Below are 27949 nucleotides of genomic sequence, written 5' to 3' on the forward strand. Positions count from 1 at the left end.
CAATATTAATGGAATTAAGTAGCATACAGTATTCTAAAAATTCTGTGATTCTGTACACCTCTTTCTGTAATTAAAATATTAAAAAGAGTAGACCCTGATACTAAATTTTATATCTAGGAAACTGGTGGGAAATGTACAAAGAAAATATTTGGTAAACATTGTTTTGTCTCCTAAAATATGAGTTTTAGAAAGAAAAGAATCCAAGAGGTAGATGAATTTGAAAATTATTAATTGATCTTAAGTATTTGATGAACAAAAGTGGATAAGAGTTCATGTCAGTGCAATAGTTGCCTGGCCTTTAGCATAAACCATTTATTCCCAGGAAAGTCATTATCAACGGGGTAATATAGTATTTACAAAATGTGGGTGAACCAGAGTAATATTTATATTGGGAAAAATTATAGGTTGATACCCTGCTAGAAATGTAATTCCTTCTTAGGGAATAAGGATACTGTGTGTGCTGCATAGCATCCTATCTCTTGTCCATCAGAGTAGGAAACCGTGGTGCCCAATTACAGTGCTTTGAATATTTGCTAACCTCAATCCTGTCAGTAATCAATCTCCTGCATCAGGCACCTGAAAGGAGTCACATTCCAGGGTTTTGGCTTGTAATTTTACCTGTCGCTGTGACTGCTTTGCTTTATTCCAATTTTAAATGTTCAGGTCTGTTCTGATTTGGATTCTTCAACCATGACTGAGCTGGTTTGGACACGTTCATTAAATTTTCTTTGGTCTTTACTGAAAACCCTTCACAATCCATACATTTATCCAGCATGTCAAGCACATTTGCATATATGCCACCATCATCATTTTCAAAGAATTCTCTTCCCACTTGAGTCCCTGATATCAGTTCCCCATATCTTCCCCATCCCTCCCCCACCCACCCTCCTTCATGAACACTTGATACATTAGAGATTATTATTTTCATAGCGTATATTGTCCTCTGTTGCTTCTCACCCACTTTTCCATCATTTGTCCCCCTGGGAGGGGGTTCAAGGATTGATCCTTGTGATCAATCCCCCCTTTCTCCCTCTACCATCCCCTAATCCTCCTGGTATCTCTACTCTCCTTGTTGTCCCTGAGGACTTTATCTATCCTGGATTCCATGTGTTGTGGGCTCTTATCTGTAGCAGTGTGCATGCTCTGGTCTAATCTGATTTTTAAGGTAGAATTGAGGTCATGATAGTGGCCTGAAGGAATCACCAAAGAACTAGGGGGAAGTTGTATGTTTCATCAATGCTATACTGCACCCTGACTGGGTCATTTCTTTCCTGTAACCACTCTGTGAAGGGTTGTCCAATTGTCTACAGGTGGGCATTGGGTCTGCACTCCATGACCCCCTTCCTCTTTCTCATTGGATATGATCTTTTTCTGGGTCTTAGATGCCTGATATCTGATCCCATCGTCATCTCATGATCACACAGGCTGGTCTGCATCTTCCATGTGGGTTTTGTTGTTTCTGAGCTAGATGGCCACTTGTTGATCTTCAAGCCTTTAAGATCCCAGACACTATATCTTTTGATAGCCGGACACCATCAGCTTTCTGCACCACATTTGCTTATGTACCCAGTTTGTCTTCAGGACTTGTGTCAGGAAGGGGAGCAGCACAGAATGCTGGATTGTTAGAACAAAGTGTTCTTGTGTTGAGGGAGTACTTGCATCTAGGCCCAATGTCCATCTGCAATCTTAATCCTTAATATATAGATATGAGTACATAGTTCCATTCCCCTATCATTTTATATATATATAAATGATATATAAATATATCATATACACACACACACACACACAACACATACACACACACATATGTACAGGCCTTTACAAATGTCATTTTCCTCCTGGTTCTTTCCTTTATTTCCTTTTACTTTCCTCTTGTCCAACCATCATGTTCAGCCTTCATTCGGGTTCAGTAATCCCTTGCTGCTACATTGCCCTTTACTAAACTCCACTAGGCCTCCTATGCCCTTCTTTCCATTGATTTTAGTTCACTTGTTATTCCCTTGTTCCTGGGTTTATTCCCACCCCCCTTCCTTTCTCCTACCTCCGCTTCTCCCATATCCCCCCAGAACCATTGGTCTCGTTCTTTTCATCTCTGAATTATTTATCCCATCTATCTTATCTAGAGAGACATTCAGATACATTGCCAAGTGCAAAAACAAGGTAAATCCAAATAAAACAACAAAGGAAGTCAAACCAACAAAACAATAACATCAACTAAAAAGCGAAAACAAAAATAAAATAAAGCATGAAAGATTTCCTGAAGTGTGAGCCTTCTCTTAACAAATGATCAAGTTTATTCAGTGAAACTAGTCCCGAAAAATGCCTGCGATGTGGAATTTTAGGAAAACTGCAGTATGGTAGAAATGAACCCAGTGACTGATTGGGGTGAGAACCCAGTTAATTGCAACATTCCAATATCTGCATTTGGAATAAATCCCCCAAGCAGTGTTTACATCAATGGGATGGAATATAAAAAAGTGTATCTGGGGATTAGAGATTGACTTGTATTCATTCACAAGATATGTTGGAGTACCAAAACACACCATCTTCAAGCCAAGACTTGCCAAAATACAACCACGGGGTAACAGAGCTAAAAGAGACCAGGGAAAATCTTGTAGCTCTGACACAGCACAGACTTGGACGTGCCCTGAATTCAGAAGTCTAAGTTTCAGCACTGTGAGACAATAAATCTGTGTTCCTTAAAGCCATCTCATTTGTGGTCTTTTGTTATCATTGATTTTTAAAAACAAGACACTGGGCTCTCTGCAACCAGGGTGCTCTCTCCAAATTTCTGTTAGCATGACTTTCAGAAATTTCCAAGATGGCATTACTTCCCATTGCCCAGAGAGACCTCTAACAACTTCCACATCAGGGGAGATGAAGGATGACTTGCTCCACTTTGGGGAATCCAAAACCAAAAACACCAGTCTCAACAATCTTTTACTTAAATAAGAAGAGATTCACTACTATAAAAAGTGTAGTGATTACATCAAGAATGTCATGCATCTTAAGTGAGGATGTGCTGTAACTTCAGGTCAATTGAGTCTGCCAGAAAATGTATCCTAGTCATCAATTCAATGCAGGCTTTGAAGGTTCTTCCATTTTACTTCTGGAAGAAACGAATACCTATATCACTTTTGTCCCAGACAACAAATGTATCTATTTGATTTTGATGGACAGTTTTCATAGTTTTCTATGCTGGTGGGTGCAGAGTTGTGAGGCTCCAAAGGCAGATCCCATCATAGGATTCGTGCAGGTCTCAGTGTGGCTCATCAGCAGGAAGGTGAAGACAGAAAAAGGGAGGGGAGCTTCCCACCATCCTCCTTATGAGAAGGCTATACCCACAGGAGGTACCAAATGGCCGTGACCCGACTGACAGGCTAGACTCCACCTCTACACTTTTATTTATCAAGTTGACATGAAATTATATAACTACCACACTGTTGTTATCAGTTTTCAAACTTTAGTGCTTTAAAGAATCACTTAGAGAACTCGGTGAAAAGCAGTTTCATATAGTTATTTTTTTAAAAAAATAGTTTTATTAATATACAATTCACAGATCATGCAGCTCCATAGTGAAATTACTTTTTACAAGAGCTGTATCTATATCACAACAATCAGTTCTAGTGCTCCTTCCTGTGCCCACATTCGTTATTTATTCCTCAACTCCCCTTGCCCTCCCTACATGCAACCTTCCCCCATAAACCATTGCATCAGTTATTGTCTCTGTGCATCTACTCTCTGCACTTCATAAACTGGGAAGCCTAACAGAAACAATAAAAACCAAACCGAGAGAATAAAATAATAATATAAATATTAAAATAAAATAAAAAGTAAAAAAGACCATCAGCAATATTAAAAAGCCCAGGAAGAAATTTCTGTCATGGAACACATGAGAAATATTGAAGCCTAGAGAAAATTCAGGTTGGGTCGAGGGAGGTCACCTGACCAAGCATTATATTATACTGTAGTTCTATCCACCATTATCAGGTTTGAAATAATTTCTGTCTGATGGTAATGAGGTTCGCATCCTTCACCTGTGACCAGAAGGGATATGTCAGAGGCTAAATCTGTAGATGGATTTGGGTTCCCACTGTCCTCCATAGCCTTTTGCAAAGTAGGTGTCCACCATTTATGCTCTGACAATTTTTCCTTCAATATATTTGGATTCTGTCCTTGTCATCTTTGAATGATACAAGCTGGTGTGCTTCTTCCTTGTGGACTTAGTTGACATCTCACTTAGATGGCTGCTTGTTTGAATACAAGCCTTTACGACCTCAGACACTATTCCAATTGATAAGTGGGCACTGTCTGCTTTCTTCACCACACTTTACTGTAGCACCCTTATCTTCAGTGATCTCTTCATAAGGCAACAATTGAGCAGTGCCATGTTATAAGAACTAAGTGTTGTTGGATTGGGGCTAGAATTAAGTGGGATCCAACAACCCATCTGCTTGTCCTCAGGACATGAGCAATTCTGGCTTTCATTAGCAGTGGCCTCCTATTGTTTTGATGTAGTCAGTTCCTGGTGTAAGGTTTAAAACCGGCATGACAGATGTTAATCCAGGTGGCCCACAGTACAATTCTGACACCTGTTGATCATTAAATCCTTGTTCACTAGCAGTTGTCTAGGTGCTTTACCTCTTTTTTTTTTTTAACATTTTATTAGGGGCTCATACAACTGTTATCACAATCCATACACACATCAATTGTGGTGCTTTACCTCTAAAGGTTAAAAACCATCGCCACTCTTCTGCTTACATAGACCAGCTTCTGTGATAAAGGAAAAGTTGAACTTTGTCTCCTAGGCTTTGAAAATGGCAAATGCAAGATCTCTATTTTTAATATAACTTCAAGACTCTTGAAAGACACTTTGTAAATACTGTACACAGAGAGAAGGGACTTAGCTCCTTCTCCCTCACTGTTTTGTCTGACAACATTACTTTCAGGGCTCATCTCCTTCAGACAGCTCAAGGTCTGGGGGAAATAAAATAATTACTCTTCCAAAATGTTGGGAACCCAAATCTAAATGTTTAAAAACTAGCTTATCTGTTTTTTACACCTCGATAGCTAAACTTTTTAAAACTCTCCCTCCGTTGAAGCTTTGGGAAACTAAATAGTCATGCAGAAAAGATTTTGGATTTCCTTTGATGAGAACTGAAATACTATTCCTCTCATGCTAATGTTCATTTCCAGGCAGTTAGCTTGGTCAGCCAAGAGAAAATAAAATCTTTATATGAAATGCGTTTTTTATAGCAAATACAAAGCATCATTATTATCAATTCTTTATAGAAAAAAGCAGTAACAGTACAAATGCACATCCTTTTTGTTATTTAAATATGGCATGATACATTGGGAAATAGTACAGATGTTAATCCACAGCCTCTCAGCTGCATCCTGGGTAATCATTATGATGTTTTATTCTTATTTGGAATTACTACTAATAGACTGCATTTCTGTATGAAATTTAAATCAGGGAACACCAGTGAATTGAGATGATTGATATTATATATATATATATATCCACATATAATTTTAGAATCAGGGACAACAATAGCAAGATTTGTCTCTTAGAAGAATCCATTGAACATGTTGCTATGATCTTGAAGAGTAACACTTTTATTTAACTAGATATGATAAAAATACATGCAACTCTTCCTGGGTGAAATCCTAGTCCCACATCTAACTTTGTTTTAAAAATATTGATGCAGTTGCTAAAAAGTCCAAAATGCAAATGGCCAGTTTGAATTAGCTGGCTTTGAACCAGGGGTGTTAATAAAAATACTTGTGTGCGTGCATTTCTTCTGTGCTCTTGTTTTGTGTTCTTTGACAAATCTGTTTTTTTCTTTGCTTTTGTCATTGACGTTGGGTTCTGTACACTTGGTAAGGAGAGAGGATGGTGATGTAACTTTGCTTCTTTGAGTACACATCTCATGTCTGTGTGTGTTCTTTCAGGGGAAAGTGTTCCCAGCTACTTTCCCATTCCATTTTCCCATTTGCTAATGTAGAGCCAATGTCTTAGCCCAATTCCTGATTTGAGAGATGAGAAACAGAAGCCTACTTGGTTCTCAGGAGCACACAGAGTTAACGGTGGATCCTGTAGGTTGAGTCTCCGTCGCGGTGTTTTTAAATCTATACACTGTGTGTGCTTTCAACAAGGACATTGTTTGTCCTCCTCACTAAGTTAGAAAAGAGAATTCTTCTTGTCTCTTCACATTTTTCTTTGCTCAAACTACCTAAACATGTAGATCTTTTAAAGCCTGTCTTAAAAAGTGTCCTGTCATGGGTCATCTCAGTCCCCAAACCAGCTTTATTGTTTCTCCCCAGTCCTGATTCACCTGAATGAATTCAGTTTCATCTTGTCACCAACCAAAAGTCTGGCTATAAATGTTTTCCAGGATTAAAAAAACATAAAACACTGTTGTTGGACTGATTCCAACGCACAGTGACCGATTGTTCAAAACCCGCACTCACATCAGCTGGATTTAGGGATAGCAATTCTCAGCCTTCAAAATCATCAGGTGAGGGTGGCAGTGTGCATAGTCTACTAGCTCACGGTAATATTTAATATTTAATATCCTAAATGCTGGTACTTGCATCACAAAATTCACCAATGTCAAAGCCAACTGTTTAAATACATTTTAAAAGTGGGGGAAAATAGATGTTTCAGCTGGAACACGTTTTTCTTGAGCATTTTCTTTGTATTCACCACTGTCTTGGGGGGGATGTGGTAAGTAACATTAATGCTTGCAAAAAGTTTACAGTCCAAAGAAGGAATAGTAACAGTACAAATGCACTAAATGCACTAAAATGTTTGGTATCTACAAGGATATGTAGCAATAATTATATGATTCAAAAAAGAAAGGGAATGTTTAAAAAAACCATCTAGGGAAAGAAATTAACTTAAATTTAAAGAGCGAAAACCATTTACATGAGAATAAGTGGAGAGGCTAATGTGAACTAATATGTGGGTACTCAAAAGGAAGGATATGAATACACTTCCACTAGAAGTGTGTGGTTTGTGGCCAGGTTCATGGCTATAGCCTTTATTAATGTTTCATGATGAAATAAGTGTTATGCTTCTAGTCTCTGATTGAAAGAAAGCATTTAAAACATCATTGCTGCACCATTTAAGTGCATGATCCGTGACTAAGCCATTGAACTACGTATAGGCCAGTTTGTGTGTTGCTGAGTCACCAGTGGTAACAGCTGTGTGCTACTTAGGGAAGGAAACCATGGATTGATCTATAATTGGTGGAGCAAACAAACAAACTGGTTCTTCATCACAGATCATTTGAGAAGCACCCAGGAGCCCTCTTGGCTTAGTACATTACATGTTGGGGTGCTAGGCACATGAGCAGCAGTTGAACCCACCAGCCTTTCCAAGGGGGAAAGATGAGGTTGTCTGCTTCTAGAAATAGTTATCATCTTGGAAACATTAGGGAGCCATTCTACTCTGTACTGCAGAGTCATAATGAGGTGGCAGTGTGTTTCCTGGCTTGGACTGTATTAATTGGCCTATACTATTGACATATTTGAAGTGTATATGTGCATATACACACTTCATGGTATGTATGATTATGTGTATGCTCATATATACATATATATGCATATATACACACTGCATGGAAAAATTATGTTCTTTTCATTCCATTTTTCCATGGACTTTTTGAAGCCCCTTCCTATTAACAGCTCAGAACTGTTTCTCATTATCAATGTGCTTATGAAATGGTCATTTCTCTCTTCCAATTAAAAGACCCACTATGGAGCAGAGGAATTATAACTTTGTGACATTAGACAGTTTTCCAGGATGACAGTAACACAGAAGGGATGTAGGTGGCACAGAATGTGAGACAAAGTAAAAGGGTAGGCTATAGACAAATGGAATAATAAGATATTAGACCCAAGAAAGACTAATGTCAAGCGGTTAGTGCTTGGACATTATTAGGGAAATATGAATACAATGTTCCACTGCCACCAAGTTGATGTTGATTCATAGTGACCGTGTATGGCAGACTAGAACTGTTCCTGTGGACTTCTAAGACTTCAACTCTCAAACTCACTGCCATTGAGTTGACTCCCACTCATTGCAACCCTATAGGCAGAAGCACCCCTGTGGTTTGCTGACAGGAGTGAAAAGCCTCATCTTTCTCCCACAGAGTGGCTAGTTGGTAAAATCTACAAACCTTGTACTTAAGAGCCCCCAAATTAACTCACTAGACTAGGCCAGAGCTATTTTTCAATACAAAATCTCCCTCGCTGCCATCGAGTCAATAGAGACTCATAGCAACCCCTGTGTGTTTCCAAGACTGTAACTGTTGACTAGACTAGAAAACCCAATCTCTCCCTCAGAGCTGCTAGTGGTTTCAAACTGCTGATCATTTGGATCACAGCCCAATGCATAACCACTCTACCACCAGGGCTCCTTATCAATACAAAGTAGGAGAGTCCATATCTTCTATTCAGAATAATCTTCAAATAATTAGCCTTCAGTGGGAAATCTCATATAGAGGCTGAAACTGAATTTGTGGAATGCTATCATTTCTTGGTAGCGTTTTTCTTTCATTGTCTCTTAGGTGCTGCTGATTCTTGCTGTTGTTTCTATTTGGATAATGCTGCTCTTCATATGTTGACATTTTCTCCTCTCATTTCAGATGACCACACACTACATGGTCCCGTTTTTGTACAAGAGCCAAGTCATGCAATGTTCCCTTTGGATTCAGAGGAGAAAAAAGTGAAGCTTAGTTGTGAAGTTAAAGGGAATCCAAAGCCACATATCAGGTTTGTTGATTTAAAAGCATATGTATGGCTTTTATTATTGCATCAACAAATACTTGCATAGTAATATTATATAAAGAGCTTTTAGATATGATATCCTGACATGTATAAGGAGATGACTGTTTTCTTGAAAAGTGCCCAATTTCTATTTCTGGCAGTTTTGGAAGTTAAGTGCCTTGATTGATAGTCTCACTGAAAGATTTTAGAAATACAGATAAAATATTTTGTTAAGAAGTCACTGTTGTTAAATGTCTCAATAAACCATAGGCAAAGAAGCAACACCCAGAAGCTAGCAACTAAGTGAGCTGGGAGCTTATGAGGTAAACTGAGCTTTTCCCCACAATGAACGACACGAAAGGGTGCTTTGGCTGTTGCACATGAGGTTTGGGGTCAGTATTCAAAGACTGCTTCTCAGAATGGCCTTGAAACCCAAAGTGTACATCCCTGTTATGACTATGAGAGAAAAAAATGACAAGATTTTTATCAGAGACCCAGAGGAGAGGCAAGATGTGATGGAACAAAGGCAATATTTAAAAGATTAGCTTAAAATTTTCCAGAATTTATGTAAAAACTCTAGGCTACATTCTTAGGTTGTTTGATGAACTTCAAGAAGTACAAATAAAAATAAAGCCATATCTAAAATTATTAGGATGAAACAGGAGAGCACCCAGTCAGAGAGGTCATCTTAAAAATATTCAGGAATGCAATATACATTATCTTCTAAAAGAATGGCAATAAACCTCACAGCTGACTTCTCAGTTGCAACCAAGAGACAAAAGATAGAATCTCAATATGCTGAAAGAAATTAACTGTCAATTTTATATCCAGAAGAAATAGATAAAATAAATAGAATTTCAGGCAAAGACCGCCAGCAGCTACTTACTAAAGGAAAGTCTAACACATATCACTTTTGGATAGAGGAAAGATGATCCCCATTGGAAGATCTGAAGTATAAGAACAAATGATGTCTAACTAAGGAAATAAAGTCTATTGCCACTGAGTTGATTCTAACTCATGGTAACCCCATATATTGCAGAGTGGAACTTCTCCACAATGTTTTCTTGTCTATAATCTTTATGTAAGCAAATTGCTGGACCTTTACTTCCATGTTACTACTGGTAGATTTGAACTGCCAACCTTTAGGTTAACAGGAGGGTACAAACCGCTTGTACCATCCAGAGACCAAGAGGATGTCAACAAGTCAAAAAAGTTTATTAATGCCATATAAAAATTGATATTAGAGAATTAAAATACATTAAGTTGCCATGCAAAGAAGAAATTGACATTTTCAACAAAACATTCGTAAGATGAAAAGAATCTGTCCTAAGTAATTGATTTTCCATATGATTTTTAAAAAGAAATTTATGCATGCACAAATATCAATTCCAGGTCAACAAAACATGGAAATGGGAAGCATACAGCAATTTTAAAAGAAAAGATAGCTATAGATTACTTTAAAGAAGGAAAGGATGTCTTATAAATGACAAAACAGTACAAATTGTAAAAGAAACATTTAATTTCCTTCCTATTAAGAACCTGTTTGGCACAATACACTGAGATACCTAAAATTTTAAATTTCAAAGTAGGAGATGAAATTTTTAATATTTATAATTGCAAAGTATTAATGTCCAGTATAGTTAATCAATTTTCACACCTAATATTTTAAAATACAAGAAAAATTATCAAAAGACTTAAAAACTCAATGACCAATAAAAATATAAAAAGATTATCAGCCTCATCAGATAGTAGGGGGATTTGAATTTAACCCCATGCTCAGAGGGGACTGACCAGAGGTTTAATCTACGTGTATTTCCTCCTTTATCTTTTTAAAAACTGAAACAACTTTAAAAATGGGTCAAAAGTGAAATCAAATGATAAAATATTACATTTAAACCTAATTATGTTTGCCATAATCGGCAAGATTTGGTGCATCGAACACTAATGACAGAAAAGCTAATGAACAATGGGATGACATCAAGAACATAATACATAAAAAAGAGCATAATACATGATGAAAGCCAAAGGTCATTAAAAAGACAAGAAAAATTCAAAATGGATTTCAGAAGGAACTCAAAAACTTGCTCTTGATCATAGTGTATCTAAAGCAAATGGAAAATATGATGGACTTAAAGAGCTGAACAGAAATTTCAAAGAGCAAATTGAGAAGGCAAAGTAAAATATTATAAGGAAATGTGTAGAGTTAGTTATGAAAACAAAATGGAAACACACTCAAAGCACATTTTTAACTGAAAGAACTCAAGAAAAAATCGAATCCTTGGGTTGCGATATTGAAAGATTCTATGGGGAAAATATTGACTGAATAGGAAGCAACAAAAGAAGATGGAAAGAATACATTCTCTGTACCAAAAAGAAGTAGCCAACATGCAATCACTTTAGAAAGGGTTGTATGAAAAAGAACCAATGGTACTGAAGGAAGAAACTGAAGCTGCACTGAGAACATTAGCCAAAATATATATGGAAAGTAGCATGGGCTGCCCAAAGAACAAATACCTACATCAATCTTGGCAGAAATACAGCCAGAATGCTCTAGAGCCAAGGATGGTGAGACTTCATCTTATTCCGGACATGTTGCCAGGAGAGGCCAGTCCCTGGAGAAAGATATCATGCTCAGTAAAGGAACCAGGAAAAAGAGGAATGCTCTTGCCAGGCTGGACGGACACAGTGCAGCAACAATGACCTCAAACATATGAAAGATTGTGACAACGGCAAAGGACTACGCCATGATTTGTTCTCTAGGGGGTGTTCCTAGGGTTAGGAATCAACCAGCGCACACCTAACCACACTACACCGGTCAGGTAGAAATGGAGGTGCATGTACCCTATGATCAGGAGGTATTGGGTTATTCATAGCACATTCAGAAGTGAACATAACTTGGGATGTTTATACAAGGTAGGGCCAGGCAATAGGGAAAATGAATGGATTATTTTCTCTCCAGCCAAATTGAATAATAAATACTTAAGCTAAAAGCCAACATATGCCATGTGTGATAAAAAAGAAAAGACCAAAGTCCCTACTATCAAGTGGATTTCAACCCATAGCTGAACTGCCAGCAGAGTTTCCACTAATGGGAGATTTTTGATGTTTTCCCCTTGATAAGGAAAGAAAGTACACTACAGAAAGGGGAAAGAAGTGGGGAAGAAAACCTCTAATCGGCCCTGCAATTCAGTTGAACACATAATTTGTCATCCAAACCAGAACTCCTTTGAGGCCCAAAGGCCCATGTCTGAACCCAGCACTGTCCTCGACTAAGCAGGCTAAACAGAATATGTCGTTATTCTCCCTCTGATATGTAAGTGCAAATCCACATCCATCATTTAACCATGTTTTATCACAAGATAAATGCAAATGACAACTATTCCTAGATATGTACATGAGGAAATAATTGGTCTCTGATTTCAGGTCAAAGGCAAGCAAAAGTTCAGATGTTAGCTGTAAATGAAAACACATTTTGCAGCAGAATTTGGCACCTTGCTGCTTTGTTTTCCCTCAAATTGTGACCTCAAATTAGTATTGCCTGGGTACATTGCATTCTTACATACAGGGACGTGCATTGCTCTATCAAATCAGCAGTGAAACAGAAACCTATATGTTTTTAAAGGTTGCCAGGGAAAGCAAACAAAACGAACTTTCAATTAAATGCTTTAATAACTGGTGGCAACTCTGGCAGTGCCTCTGTGCCATATTAGCAGGTTGGCACCTTGGAGTTTCAACTCCTTATTGAAGGATAGAGCACAAGAAAAAATGGTGAGATCCGGCCTTTCCAACATCTTTCTTGGACTTTTTCCCACCTGTTGACTGACTTTGAGGGGGAAGAACAAGTAGGAGAATTCCAAGAGGCACTCCCTGGGAATCTTCCACACCAGGTTTTTCCTCAGATGCCCCAGCTGACCTCTTTTTGTATTTATTCCCTCAACCAAGCCTTCTCTTTTCATTGCTCTCTGCCCTTCAATTTTAAAAGAATTGACCCAGATCCAGAGAAATTTTAGAAGTTTTGACTTGTGCCAACTTCTTGTGTATGGAAGTTCCCCGGAGATCGGTGACATTATTTATTGAATTCTGCATGCCTTACCAGAGAGAGGGAATGTCCACATATTGGGTTGGGATGCTTTTGTTTTAAGGTTTGTATTCAAGATTTTGCAGACAACTCTCAATTCCTAGAGGTCCTGCTTCCTCTTCCAGTGCTAAGCTAAAGCACTTAGTGAAGAAAGTGGGTTTTGCTATACCAAATCCCAGAGAGAGCTTCTCAGCCAGGTCTGCAAAACTGGACTCTAAAGAGATTCACAGTGTTTGGTCATATACAACTCGACCTGGTGATTCAGAAACCAGCTTTTGAAACTCACCAGTTTGACTTGGCTCTTGGGCAAATCTCTCTGTTCTCCAAATGAGCATCATTGCTCATTCACCAAAACATGCAGTTCCCAGTTATGGACAAGATCCCTTGCTCAGTGCGTCTTAAATTAATTTTGTAAGTAAGTCAGCATGGGTGCAAGAGGTTCTTATTTCACTTTACTTTACTTTAGTGTGAAAGAGGCACAAAGCCTTTCCCATGCTGTAAAATTTACACACACAGCAAGGGAAGGAGATTGTGATGAAGAATCTATTGTGGATAGGGGTGGGTTTGTTTATCTCAAAGTGAAGGCAAGTTTACTTCACATTAAAAGGAAAGTGCAAGTGGTCTGCAAATCTGATATTCCTAACCTGAGAGCTTACTGTACTTAAAAAAGATTCTTCCAACATTGAAAATCAGTTGTGATTTTCAGTATACAATGAGATAAGGGATTTCACGCAATCCACATTCAAGTGGGATGAGCAGTGGGTGCACTATAACAAAACTCGTCATGGTGCTTTGTGATGGAGCCTCAACTGCATTTCATAGAAAGCACTTTATTTCCTAAACAATCCCATTCTGTTGCTATTGGTACGTAAAAGCAGGTAATAAAGTAGAAGAAGGGTCTCTCTGCAGAACTTTTTGGCTGAGATGGCAGCTGTGGAGAATCCTGACAGGGCTTCCCCTCACTCTCACAGCCACTTTTCTAAAACAGCCTCACTGGACCCCATTCTTAAATTCCACACTCTGCTTGCAGCTCACATTATATTGCAATTCCCACTTTGGCTTCTTAGATTTGTTAGATTAAATTGCTCTACTATCATTGGATGTAAGAGTTATGGCCCACACATGATGATCTAGTTCAAAAGAATGTCCAGGGCAGACCAGATTCATGTGTATGTAAGGCTGTGAGAACACAACCTCGCTGCTCTTCTTTATTCCTGATTCTTGTCTGTGCCAGCTCACTGAGAGGATCACTGTCAAGTCAAAACAAAAAAGTCCCCATTTCTAACAGCTATCATCTTACCAACATACACATGAAGAGTGATGTCCCAATTTCATTATCTGCTCCAGCTCCCCCACCCCCTAAGGCTTCTGCACATTTCCTTTTAGAGCCCATAGATGTGGCTGTTCGGCTGCACTGGTGAGCTCGCATGCCCCATAAACTGAATTTACTCAGTGCTGAAATACCTAGCCAAGAAGTAATAAATATGTTTTTCAATTTTATTCAATCACCATCTATTGAGTACAGTGAAACTAGCAGGTTTTAGGTGATTAAAGGGAGATTTACAAAAGTGAGGAAGACCTAATCTCTACCTTTCAGAGAGACCCATAGAGTACAAATGATTCCGTGCTTGACTTAGTCCTGGAAAGACTGGCAGTCCTAACCATCCATGGGCACCTTGGAAGACTCGCTTTGCAGTCTGCTTCTGAACAGTCACAGTTTTGAAAACCTCATAGAATAATTCTGTTCTGAATAGAGAGAAGCCCCATGAGTGTGAATGCAGCAACAGAAGGCAACTAATTCAACTATCCTTAAAGTATTAAAGTACTTAATCCGCCAGGACGTAGAGGGTCTTTATTATGATCATTTACCAAGAAGGTAAAAGTCCTACATCAAGGAACAGGGATCATTCTGTAGGAGACTGGAGATAGTTTTGATTAATTGACTAGGAATATGAATGAAAGTCTCATGGAATTGGTTTTGTTTATGACTGATTTGGAAGCATATAAAAACAAGCCTCCACCAACACATGCGTGATGGCTGTGCATGCGGGAACCCAGCTGGGGATCAAACTCAGAATTGGCCAGCCATGGGGCTCCAGGGTGTTATGAGAGGATTCACAATGTGCGAATTTTCAAATTCAAAATGTGAAGTGTTACATTTTTACTGTTTGAAGGAAACAAGGCTAATCTCTCCCATTTTGTTTCTGCTGCGGCTTTCGATCGATACCCTTTGTGGGACGGATGTTTTTCATGTTCCAGTAGGAATGCCACTGCGAGACTGTAGATCTTACAGAAGCTTCAACCATGCTACTTCAATGATCTGATAGACTTTGTTTGATCTGACAGTTAAGACATATGATAGTTATTTATTGAAAAGGTCTTAACCCTTCAAATGACTTTCTGTAAGTAAGTTTGGTTAAGATAAGCTCTCTCCCTCTGGAACATTATTGTTGGATAGGCAGTCAAATAGGTATAAAGTACATCTTGTTCATTAAAGCACTGCTGTTGGAATGTATGCGTCCTACTAAAACTAATTTATTGGCACAAATTCTATATTAAGATACATAAGTGATACAAGTAAACCAAGAGAAGAACAGAATTTTTTTTTCTTTTCTGACTTTGTAAATTAATGGGACAATCTTCAGTTTACTGCAAAGCATGATTGCTATTTGACTGTCATTCTGTAAGGAGAGTTGCATAGCAATCTACACTTGAGACTAGTGTGGTCCCTAAACAATTCTAGATCAATGGAGTTCTTCAGTTTTGCACTTGGGTGTTTTAGTCATCTTTAGGACCAAATCGAGGCAAGGCTGCTATTTCAGTTTCCTCAAATGGTCAGCTGTCTACCTGGAAGTACTTTACTGTATTATCTGAATGGACCCATTGATAGAACCACTGCAAATTGGAGGAGAGTGCAGGGCTAATTACGGAACAGCCCTGTTTGAAGAAGTTTGTACGAGGCACAATAGAAAAGTTAAAATAAAATAATGTGATGTATTTGTAAAAGCATCTAACATAGTCATAAAAGCAGGCATTGGAATTTAATAACCTTGTTTACTTGCAAAGATGTGCTCTGTTCATAAGCATTTAAGGTGTCACCATTGTGGGGTAGAGCATTTCTAATTTGTTCCTGTAGTTTAAAAAGTGAGAAATAATATTTCATTCTATTTATGGTTTTATGTATTTTGGACAATTCAGAATTATTGATTAATATTACAAGGCGTTCTCTACTGGCATTTTTATACTACAGGTGGAAGTTAAATGGAACAGATGTTGACATTGGTATGGATTTCCGCTACAGTGTTGTTGAAGGCAGCTTGCTGATCAATAACCCCAATAAAACCCAAGATGCTGGAACATACCAGTGCATAGCAACAAATTCCTTTGGAACAATTGTTAGCAGAGAAGCAAAGCTTCAGTTTGCTTGTAAGTAGCAATTAAATCATGCTGCAAATGTTACTTTGAGCTTTTGTATCATTGTACCAATAAGCCTTTAAAACAGTTTATTTTCCAAAACCAAATATAAGTTAATTTACTATACAATTATCTTTATTTGTCATATTTGGGAAATATCTTGTTGGTAGTATAAACTGTAAATCTAAATTGGAAAATGTACACGTCTGGTTTTATAAAGATTATATATATATTATCAATTATATTGTAGTATTGGTATATGATGCTTTGTACATACATAACTTCACACATGGAAATTTACCCTCTTATAGCAAGAAGCTCTAGCAAGACAGTAGTTAAACACTGGTTCGAATCTACCAGCTGCTGCATGGGGAAAAGGTGCAGCAATCTGCTTCTGTACAGATTGCAGCCGTGGGAACCTCATGAAGCAGTTCTGCTCTGTCCTAATAATAGGGTCACTGTGAGTACAAATGCAACTGATGGGTGCACAACAGCAGAGATGCATGCATGCTGGAAATTACACAGAGATGCATATTATAAAGGCAATGTATATAAACAAGCAATCGAACCAACCATAAGTTTCTTAATAGCCACTATAAAAAAATGCTTTAACCTTAAAGCTCAGAGTTGGTGTGTTGTCTTAACTACTATTTTTACTTTGTTGTAATATTTTTTACAATGTCTACATAGAACTCAAAGACAAAATTAATGATTATAGGGTCTATTAAGGGAGTTAGCAGGTTATGATCCAAGTGAGAAATGCTCTAGATACGTGTGATAGCATTCTTTCAGGACTGCTAACAAATTCCAAAAGATCATGCCACTCTACCATTAAAAGTCAACCCAAAGACATTCAGCTCAAACTCCATAGGTCAGCAAATTCAACCCCCTGAATTAAGTGCCTATGGGCACTCAGCTCCACCTCCATGGGTCAGCAAATCCAACTTCTCCAAGCAAGAGCCTAGAGGCCCCCCAGTCCACAAATCAGCCTCCTGCCCAAAGCTCAACCTTACTTGCTCTGTGGGCTGAGAAATCCAGAATCTATACCAAGGTCTGGCTCCTACTACTGCTCCTCTAATATCACAGCTGTCTTCTGGATCCAGGAATCTCTGGGCTCACACAGGGTGCACTCCACTCCTGGCTCTTGCTGGCAGTGATTCTCTTCTGTCCGACTTCTCAGAGGGCCCATTTTATACCCAGCAGAATTGTATTCCAATGACTCTTGTTCATGAATACTCACTAGTGAATCCTATCAGTATCTTCACCATTTTCTTACTCAGACCAATGCAGGAAAAGTCATCTTTTGGGAGTTATAGATATGTGGGCTAGAAAAGTGATATTAAATAATTACTTATTTTCCAGTTAGCATAAATCCTTGGTAGACAATAAATCCTATAATCCTCTAGTTTTCATTTTTGTACTTCATAGAATATAAAAACTTTTAAATTACAATAATAACAAAAAGTAGAAACAACCAAATTGCTACAAACCTTTTGTATTTCTTCAGTCAACCATTTAATGGAAGGCCAGGTGCATTTGAAAGAAAGTTCAATTGAGGAATCAGGAGTTGAAAATAAAATCCACTGACAGAAGCAGTGGGTACCCATTTGAGACTAGATGCCTTTAAAGATTGATGTTCAGTTATATTTTAAAAGTTTGTATATGCATATGATTATAAATTTATTCATGTAAAGTCCCAACTCATCTAACAGTGCATTAATGCCAAAGGCTTTGGAATTTGCAAGTATGTTGACAGCAACATGTAGAATATTCTCATTAGCAAAAGTCTCCCCAGAAACCTAACATCAAATATTCCTAATATCCAGTGCTTAATCTATTATTGCCATTTGGTTGCCTTTTTATTAGTGGGGAAATGAATTTTCTAAGTACTATGTATATTGGTCTTCAAGGTGATTTTGTTTGTGAATTTCTTTTGATTGTCTTTTACATATTCCTAGATACACAGACTAATAGAAGGATAACGTGTCTGATTGAGTGCTCCAAAACCAAACTGTTTCTTTCTCGTGGTTGAGTAATATAATATCCACACTTCACTATTGATTTTATTTAATTTTGCAATGAAAAATGAATCTTGTTTGAGTAATTTTAGAACATAATCATGTTAAGGGATTCTCGAGTAGGAAAATCTTAAGTATTCAGTTAATATTGTAGATGTTTGACTTTTACAGTGTGAAATTTCTAGTAACAATTACAATATATGAAGCAAGATGAAGCATTCCTGGCCTCTTCATCTTAGAACTCATGACATATAAGCACAAGTTTCCATTTGTCATTCTTTGTAAAAGCGCAGGCATTTTTATATACATATGACAGCATCTCATAGTCAAGGGGAGCCACTGAAATAGACTACTTTAACCTAAGAATGGTTCCTCCACCACTACTGTTGAGCTGGCTGCCCTGTGAACCTGCAAGGTCACCTTGCTCATTCTGTGCTTGTAGATACACTTGTCATCTTCAGAATTCCTGGCAGTAATTAGTCAGTTTGGAGAATTCTGGTGAGGACAGCCCCCACATTCATCACATAGCATCCTGACCAATCGTAGACTGCTCTCATTGCTAAAAATAATTTTTAAAAATCCAGATATCTGTTATGAGGGCAAACTCTCCATTTCCATCAGTGTCTTCACTAGTTCTTACTGTTTGATTCTGTTTGTTGTTAGCTTCTGTTGTTAGCTTCTCCCTCACTCATGGAACCCCATGCACAACAGAGAACACACAGATAAACAAAATCCCTTCCATGTCCTATGTTGTGCCCATGATCTGTTGTGGACTGTACTGCTGTGATACATATCATTTTTGTTAAGTGATTTCAATAAGTAAATTGCCACACCTTTCTTCCTAATATGTGTTAGTCTGGGAGCTCCACTTAAACCTGTTGAACATCAGAGCAACATGTATGGACTGAGAATCAAAGCCAACACCTCGACTTAGAGATGAGGATTCTACCAATGCCCTGCCAACGTTCCAATGATTCTAGATGGCTTCATATATGAGGAAATAGGACCATATCCCTTGTCCCATCATTCTTTTCTTCTTCAGATACTAAATCCACAGGCATCTTCTGCACAGCACACTTGATTATATAAATGGATCAGTTAGATCATGGCCTACAGAAATGTGTGCAGTTCTTATATATGCCTTGATTTTTGCAGAAGACACTGGAACCGTTACTGTCACTTCACATGCACCTCTTCAATGAACACAACTGGCAATAATATTTTTTTAAATGGCTGCTTATGTTATTAAGAAGTAAACTGAGGGATGAGGAGAAAGAGAGAAAAAGTTAAGAGGCTGTAAAAGCTCTTTATTAGAAAAGATGCTCCTGGACAAGGTTCCGTGGGCTAGCAAGTATCCCAGGGAAGTTGCGTCCAGCAGCTGGGGACACAGGGTTTAAAGAGGGGGTGAAGAATGCCCGGAATGTGTGGCAATCAGCAGATGGGGTCTGGCTGCCCCGAGAATTGTTTGTCAACCTCTGGAAGTTTCCCTTGTACCCAGAGCATGTGATCTCACTTCCTGGTATCAGCTGTCCTATCTGGCGCCATCTATTCTGGCTTGCTTTCAGTCTTGTGGGGGTGTTCAGCCCTTGCTTTTCTGGTCCCGTCCAGTCATTCCAGCCTTTAAGTGATAAGGAGGTGACATGAGTCGTTCTGGCTACTTCCTGCTGGCAAGCAGGGTGACGAGGGGCAAGTTCAGTAGGCAAGGGGCTGAGGGAAGAAAGGAGAGGAAACGGTGTGACAATAGATCTTGGAACCTGTGGGGAGAAAAGGTTTGAAGAAGTTGCCCCAGGGTGATCTTGAGGGCTTCTTTGGTGAGGATGGTTGCAGCTGCCAGGGCCCAGAGGCACAGCTGCCATCCCTGGACCCTGGACTGTTGTGTCTAGTCTAGTTGTGTGGATAAGCATGCAATTGGAGAGTGGGTGGGTCCCAGAGGCTTGGTGAGGACTACAACTGCCATGCCCTGCTTTTTGTTGGTGAAAAGAAGAAAGGGTTTATTAGTATTTGGCAAACACAAGGGGGTGGGGTGGGGGTGGAGGCATGGTTGTAAAAATGTTTTCTGTGCTTTTTAAAAGCTACCTTGACCTCCCAAGGGCAGTCCAGTGGGGTTCCGATGGGAGTGGCTTTTGCTGCATCATACAATGGCTTAGCTATGAGGGGAAAGTTGGGGATGCAATGTCTGAAAAAATCCACAAAGCCAAGAAAGGAAAGTATCTGTTCAGCTGAGGTAGATGTTTGGAGGTTCCTTACTGCCTGTCATTGATCTAAAGTTAAGCCCCAGGTGGTAGGGGTGAGGCACAGGCCCAAATAAGTGACAAAAGTGCTGGAGAGTTGAGCCTTGGAACATGAAACTCGGTAGCCCTGAGAAGCAAAAAAATTTAAGAGCCGTGCTGTGTGTTTTTTTTAGAACTGTCCAGGGTTGGGCTACGTAACAAAAGTTCTTTACATACTGTAGAAGGGTAGATGGTGACAGTGGGCACTCCTGTAAGTCTGCCGCAATGGCCTGTTTGAATAAATGAGGCGCGTTTTGGAATTCCTGGGTCAAGACCGTCCAAGAGTATTGGGAAGCTGTGTGGGCATCTGGGTCTTCCCATGTAAAGGCAAACAGGTGCTGGCAGGCAGGGTTAAGAGGGATAGTGAAGAAAGCATCCTTTAAGTTTAAAAGCATAAAGTGGGTGGTAAAGGGGGAATGTGGGACAAAAGAGTGTAGGTGTTGGGGACCACTGGATATATAGGAATAACAGTCTTGTTAATGAGGCTATTGGGTTAATGAGTGTCATTGGGTTTTTTTACTGGTCAAATTGGAGGGTTGCAAGAAGAATGAATAGGTGTGAGGAGATTATTTGCAAGTAGAGACTGTATAATAGGCTTTAAACCTTTGTGGTGTGTGGCTGAGATGGGAAAATAGTGCGGTCTTTGAGGCATATAAGAACAGGGTGATGGTGATTAGCAAAAACTGTGGTGGTAGTGTCCCATACCACGGGGTTAACTAGGTCAAGAGGTAAAGGTGGAGCAAGTGAGGATTCAGTGGGAAGGAATGCTAATAATAATGGGGTTGAAGAGGAGGGTTGGTGCGTCCACTGAAGAGTGACTCCGAATTTAGAAATGAGATCGCTTCCCAGCCACGGAGTTGGGCAGGACAGCATGACCAAGAAGGCATGAGAAAATGGGTGTTCATCTATAATTAGAGATAGAGGTGGGGTGACTAAAGGCCTGGAGGGATGACCATTATTTTGAGAATAAGTTATAACCTTATTTTGAGAATATGGTCATCTAAAGTCTCAGGATTGATTTTTTAATGAATTGCTATAAGTCCAATGCTACCAGATATATTATTTTATTAACCCAAATTCAGAATGTTTTATTTACCCGATTAAATTCACCTTCAGGTGAGGACCCTTTGTTCAAGCACTGTTAAAATTTTTTACATCTTTTCTTGGTTATCTTACATATTGCTTGATTTCCTAGGTTTGTGTCAGTGGAAAATTTGATAAGCGTATCTTCATTCAAATAATAAATACAGAGTGCCAACCATAGCAGGGCAGCATGTCACTAGAGAACTTCCACTAAGATGACATCATCTTTGATATCAATATTCGTTGCATAATCTTCTTCCACTAACTACCAGTTCCCCAGTTCTCACCATTCTCCCCTACTTGTTTCTGAAAAAGTAGTGAGAATACTTGCCATATACCCAGCTACAATTAAGAGGTACTATATCTCATCCATTCTTACATGGTCTTCCTGAATCTTCCTTAGCCCTTTTTTAAATAATTTCTCATGAAACAGCCAGAGTAATCTTTTAAAAATGTAAGTTAGAGGGTTATTTGTTTTGTTTTGTTTTCACATTCCTGCTTTCTATTTTCTACTGTACTTAGGATAAATCTCAAATTTTGTACCATGGTCCCATTTTTATTTCTCAAAAATTATAACCCCTTTTTTTCCTCATTGGATCCTTGATACTTTTTCCCTCTGGCTGGAATACTTTTCTCCTGATTCTCCACATGGGTGACTTTTTCTGGTCTTGCAGCCCTCACAGGCTGGACTGTCTAAGGCAACAAAATCAGTGACACTCATATATGTATGCAAAATAACCTTATATTAATAAGCTATAAGAAAGAACTTTATATCAAGAAGGCATTCCACCCCAGTGCAACTCAAGTCCATGGGATGCATGCTAGCTAAAGCCCTCTTCAGACCCATAAGCCGATAAAGCTGAAACAAAACCCAGGGAGATCACACACTAGTCACAGGGAGACAAGGTCTTTAGGAATGTGGGGGGGCCCCAACAGCTCACATGGGGCTGTGCCTAAAGACAGACACAAAATTCCAGCAAGCAGGGAGAATAAGGGGCAAGCGAGAGAAGTTCTCACTGTCTCTCTCTTAAAAGGTCACACTATCAAAAAGGCACCATCATCAGTCTGATGGACAGGCTGCACTCCAACCCATATTTTCAAAGAGGTGCAAGTTGACATAAAATATAAGTGCCTCACTTCTTCAGAGAAAATTCCCAGATCACCTGGACAGCATGAAATTATCATTTTTTCTCTTCTCCTCTTTCAACTTTCCTCTAGGCCTTGGTTTTCAGATCACACTTTCCCCTGTTTCATCCTTCAGAACTTAATATAACTTGTAATGGTTTCTTTCTCATTTATGGTTCGACTCCTAAAGCAGAATCAGCACTCCTAAGAAGCTGAGACGGTCTTGTTCAGCTGCATTCTTTCTAGAGTCTAAAATAATTTGCACGTATAAATAAAGAGAATCCTTTACTCATTGTCCTTTCTATAAAGTGGCAAAGAAAATATATGGATGCAATTAATTTTGGGCAGGAGGTAATTCTATAAATTCACATGCCTTTTGTTATCATCATTTTCATCATTTTATGTTCTACTTCTTGATCAGCCATCTACAGTTTCTACACCTTTATGTCTTTTCTTTTAAAGTAAGAAAATAACCTTGTCTTTATTCAAAACTAATTATCAATTGGTTATAATAAAATGCTTTTTAAAAAGTGATATAAAGTAAAACAAGACAATGGCATATTTTGAATGTTACTGAGTAATTTCTTTCACCCCAAGGCTTTTCCTGAGCTTTGAAAATAATAGCTTGCCTGTGATCACATTTCTGGCACTATAATTTGCAAGGGAGAGCTTTTCTTCATCTTTAGCCATGTAATTTTATTGTAGGTATGGACCTTAAAAGTCCTCTGACCTTTATCTTTTTTTTTACATGAAATAAAATATTAGAGTAACTGAATTACTTCTTGTTCTAATATATTAATAAGTAACACAGCCAGAATGAAACACTAGTCTTTCTGCTCCCAGCTCAGTGAACCCTGGCTCTCCTGTGCTCTAGATGCACCTGGATCTATAAGAAGGCAATTTTTCATATTTATCCAATATGTCACTATCTTCAAATCACAGTTAGATACTTTCTATAATATGACCCATCGGACAGTTCTGTAGGAAAGAATTATTATTCCTATTTTATGAATTCAAGAAACTAAGTTTTAAAAAGAATAAATAGTTTCTGTTTTTTTAGAAAATGTGAAGAACTCCAATCTTCTCTCATCAAATGATGTTGACATTAGTTTGTAGACAGAAATTGGTAGTTGCATATATTCTTCATTTATAAAATTCCACAGAAGCAAATTTCTAGTAACTAAAGCTGTTGCCTTTAAGAACCTGCTGCTCCATGATTTCATTCAATGCCATAAGATAAAAATCTTTCTTTGACTAAGCAGACATGCCATATTTTACATTACTTTTGATGATTCGTGGTTGGGTAATTGCACTAGTTTATATTATTATAATGAATTCTGGAGCACTTTCGTGTGTGTGTGTGTGTGTGTGTGTGTGTGTGTGTGTGTCCCTGCAGAATTAAGCCATCAGCTATCCCTTCGGTTGCTGCCATTTAGCCTGCTCCTAGTAGCAGGCTATCTATATTGCTTCTATTTACTCGTTTTCACCTAGAGCTAGAAAACTTGATTGACTATTTTCCCAGGGTCTGCCCAGTGCTTGGCACTTCATAAACTCTCAGAAGTAGTTGTTGGACAAATGAATTAATAATGATTGAATGTTAAATGAAATCCACAGACTATGTGTGGGTGTACAAAGATTGAGTTTAACCACTGATTTTCTGATGTTTCTTCCAATAGTGCTCCTGGGGTGGGCATATGCATTGCTACATGTCATTATGTAAAAGATAGTTGATAATTTACTTCAAGATAAGTGGATGTATTGAGGTAGGAGAGCTTATCCTAAACAAAAAGAAAGATCATGCACAGAACGCATCAAACATGTAATATAATTTCATTCATATTCTGCAAAATTGGACATATATGATGGATAGCTTCTATGAAGTGTTTAGAAATGGTTTCCTTTAAATTCAGGCAGGTGCCTCCAAGGCCTATCCTTCTCCTCCCTACTCAAATCCAAGAAGAAAAACAAGTAGCTTGTTATTTTAATTCTTATGTAGACAATTCACATCCCAAAGTCAGAAGGACTTCCAGTGTTTTATTCCCACAGCTTTATGGTTGAATTTTTTTAGGTTGTGTCTATACTGACCCAGTGCTAGGGCTCCATTCCCCTAGCTACCCATTTCTCCAGCAAGCTTCCCAACCCAGACACTGTACCCAGACAGTCCCGAAGACTACTTTTTCTTTGACATATTCACATGTCTATTTATCAAGGGAAAGGGGTGGGTGTGTAAATTCCAATAAACATATCTACATTAGAAAAGATTATGACCACTGTTAAAGAAATACAGACTTGAGTAGTTGAGATCCTTTATTATTTGGATTCTGATGGAGTGACGTGAGTTTTCCCACACTATCTCACCTTATTTCGCATACAATGTCCCTCATACTAAAACTTCTTACCAGCACAATGGGGATAATCATATTTCCCTTCTATGTTATGAAGATTAAATTATAAAGCACATGCAAAATTCCAGAACAAGCCCTAGCATACTAAGCATATTCAATCACCCTGTCTGTTTTCTTTTCTCTCCTCCACTGTTTTACAAATAAGAATAGTCCATATCATTTATCAAAGGTTTGGAACCCCTGGATGGTGCAAATGGTTAATAAGTTCACTTGGTAATCAAAGGTTGGATGTTTTAGTTCACCCAGAGATGCCTTGGAAGAAAGGCCTGGTGATTTACTTCTCATAGACCAGCCATTGAAAACCTCAACATATGTGGGTTACCAGAAAGAGAATTGGTTGACACAACTGGTTTATAGAGTTTAGGAAGATCACCAGTCTTGGCATTGGTCTTTCACATGTCATCAAGTCAGTTTGACTCGTGCATTACAGTAGAACTATGCTCCATAGGGTTTTCAGTGGCTGAATTTTCAGAAGTAGATTGCCAGGCAAGGCACATTTGAGTGGGCTAGAACTTCCAACCTTTTGGCTTTCAGTTAGCAGCCAAGGCCAATAGCTGTTTCAAACTACTCAGGGACTCCAGAGCCAACCTAAAAACCTACGGCCCTGGGATTAATTCCAACACTATATAGGAGAGTAGAACTGATCCACGGTATTTCTGAGACTATAGATGTTTAGGTGAGTAGACAATCTCGTCTTCTCCCAGAGAGCAGTTGATGGGTTTAACAGACAAATGGAGGCTTACCACTCTAATACTTCATCCATTGTACCACCAAGGCTCCTTAAACTAATTGGGTTTAAAAATTCAGGTCCTCTTGAAACTTTGTGACATTAGACAAGTTAACTTCTCTCTGCCTTATTTTCTTTAGTATGATTAGATTGAATTTCTTCATATTGGTAATTTAATTGTGAACATCAATTTAATGGCTATTTGTGAAACTTAATTTAATTATTAACATTTATTTGTGAACAATTTAATTTTGAACATAAGTTAAATTGTCACTTGTGAAATTCTAGATCATTGCTCACCCCATAGAGAAGGTAGGAATTATTGAAATTTTGGTATAATTATCATTATTGTATGTCAAATGAACATTTTAGAAATATTCCTTTTGGTTTTCAATGCAACTCAAAGAACTATTGGTGCTCTTTTTATTTTCTGGGTTGAAAACATAAGGCTGGGTTAAGTAAAATAACTTCCCCTAAGAACACAAAAGAAGGAAGTAGGATCTGTGTTAGAACCGGGTCTCCTAAACACCTTGGTATTTTACATGAATGGGTCCCTTTATTGTACATAATATAGTACTTTCCTAATGAAATCCATGTTCAAGGCATGAATAAAATGTTGATAAAATATATTCCTTGTGGACACAAACTTGGAATTTTTAAATGAAATTACAACATTTAATATTGTACACTCATCATTAAAAATATTTGTTGTGGTTGTTTTGCATGTTTTAGTTGTAGGTTTTCTTGATGCCATCACACTGTTGATTTACTGTTAGCATCTAAAAGCATAGTGCTATATACCACAATTATTCATACATTTGTGATTCTCATTTTAATATAATTGGTATCAGGTTCCATAATGAGGAAAAATAATAACAATATTTCTGCTGTAAAAGTTAAGAGCAAATTTTCCAATTTATAGAGAGAAGGTTTTATAACATTCTGGATATTGATATTTTATGGTAAGCAACTGTGGGTTGGTAAACTATATTCCCAAGGAGTTAATCACATATTATTATAAGTTTTCTTACTCCCATGTCATCCCTCCCCCACATGCAATATGATGTGCTTTAACTACAGATTACTATAAAGAGCTTCCAAGAGGATAATCTAATAACTCCATATTTTAGCCTGTCAAATTGATTGCTTCATAAACATTGTTTGAGGCCCTCTTCTGGGAAGTTCAGCTGTTTTATAACAGTGGAGACTTTCAAAACAAAAGACTTATGCTATTCATCATGCTCAGATTGAGGATGACTATAATTTATACCTAAGTATCTCCAACTTGCTTACGGTAAAATTAAATCATTTAACAAAATTAGGTTACCTGCCTGCTGTTGGGAAGCTGGCATGGACTCAGTCAAGAGCGAGGCTGTATTACTCTGGTCTGTGGGGACTTCCCTTTTGATAGAAGAGGGGTGGTGTTTGGGGGAAACCATGGAATGATGCCATTAGTTGTCATTCAGTTGGTTCGGACTCATAGCTATCTCAGGTGGGCCAAGTTGAATGGTTCCACAGATTTCTCATGGCTGTGACCTTTTGGAAGCAGAGCACTAAGCTATCCTTCAAGGCACCTCTGGCTGGGTATGAACTGCCATCCTTTAGGCTGGTAGTTAAGCATTGAACCATTTGCACTCACCAGACACTTTGAAATTAGGCTGATGTTCAGCATATTCTCTTGCACTGGAGCTAAGAGGAAGGAATAGAAGAGTGAAAGAATAAAAAAAAGGAAGAAGAGAACTGATGGAGATAAAAACAAAAGAGGCCATCAGGTGCTGAAAAAGCAGCCCATTTTTAACCTTCCTGTGACCTCAAGCAATGATTCCATGAGTAAACAATTCAATAAATCAATACATTCTAAGATTAATTTCATTTAACTTGATAAGTTACCTGGAGCCAACTTTTGTGTGTGTTGTGGAACAGATCCATGAATGGCAGTGAATTGCAGATGAAGAATGCTTGGATGGAAGATGAATGCTTGGATGGAAGATGGATGATTGGAAAGAGAGCCATCATGGAGCTGGTTGACATAAGACCACTTCATATGCATC

The 27949-nt window shown here is 38.3% G+C and overlaps 1 protein-coding gene across 1 annotated transcript in view; it reads left to right on the top strand.

Moving 5' to 3' along the window:
* Positions 1-27949, top strand: part of CNTN4 (contactin 4) — a 1263733-nt gene that overhangs the window by 776606 nt on the left and 459178 nt on the right. The window contains exons 6-7 of the mRNA XM_045290662.1: positions 8658-8784; positions 16107-16280. Coding sequence (XP_045146597.1) covers positions 8658-8784; positions 16107-16280 — 301 coding nt within the window. The remainder of the gene's footprint in view (positions 1-8657; positions 8785-16106; positions 16281-27949) is intronic.

This window comes from Echinops telfairi, unplaced genomic scaffold, assembly GCF_000313985.2.
Source record: "Echinops telfairi isolate 266 unplaced genomic scaffold, ASM31398v2 ScPeMD7_49;HRSCAF=173, whole genome shotgun sequence".
Taxonomy (NCBI): domain Eukaryota; kingdom Metazoa; phylum Chordata; class Mammalia; order Afrosoricida; family Tenrecidae; genus Echinops; species Echinops telfairi.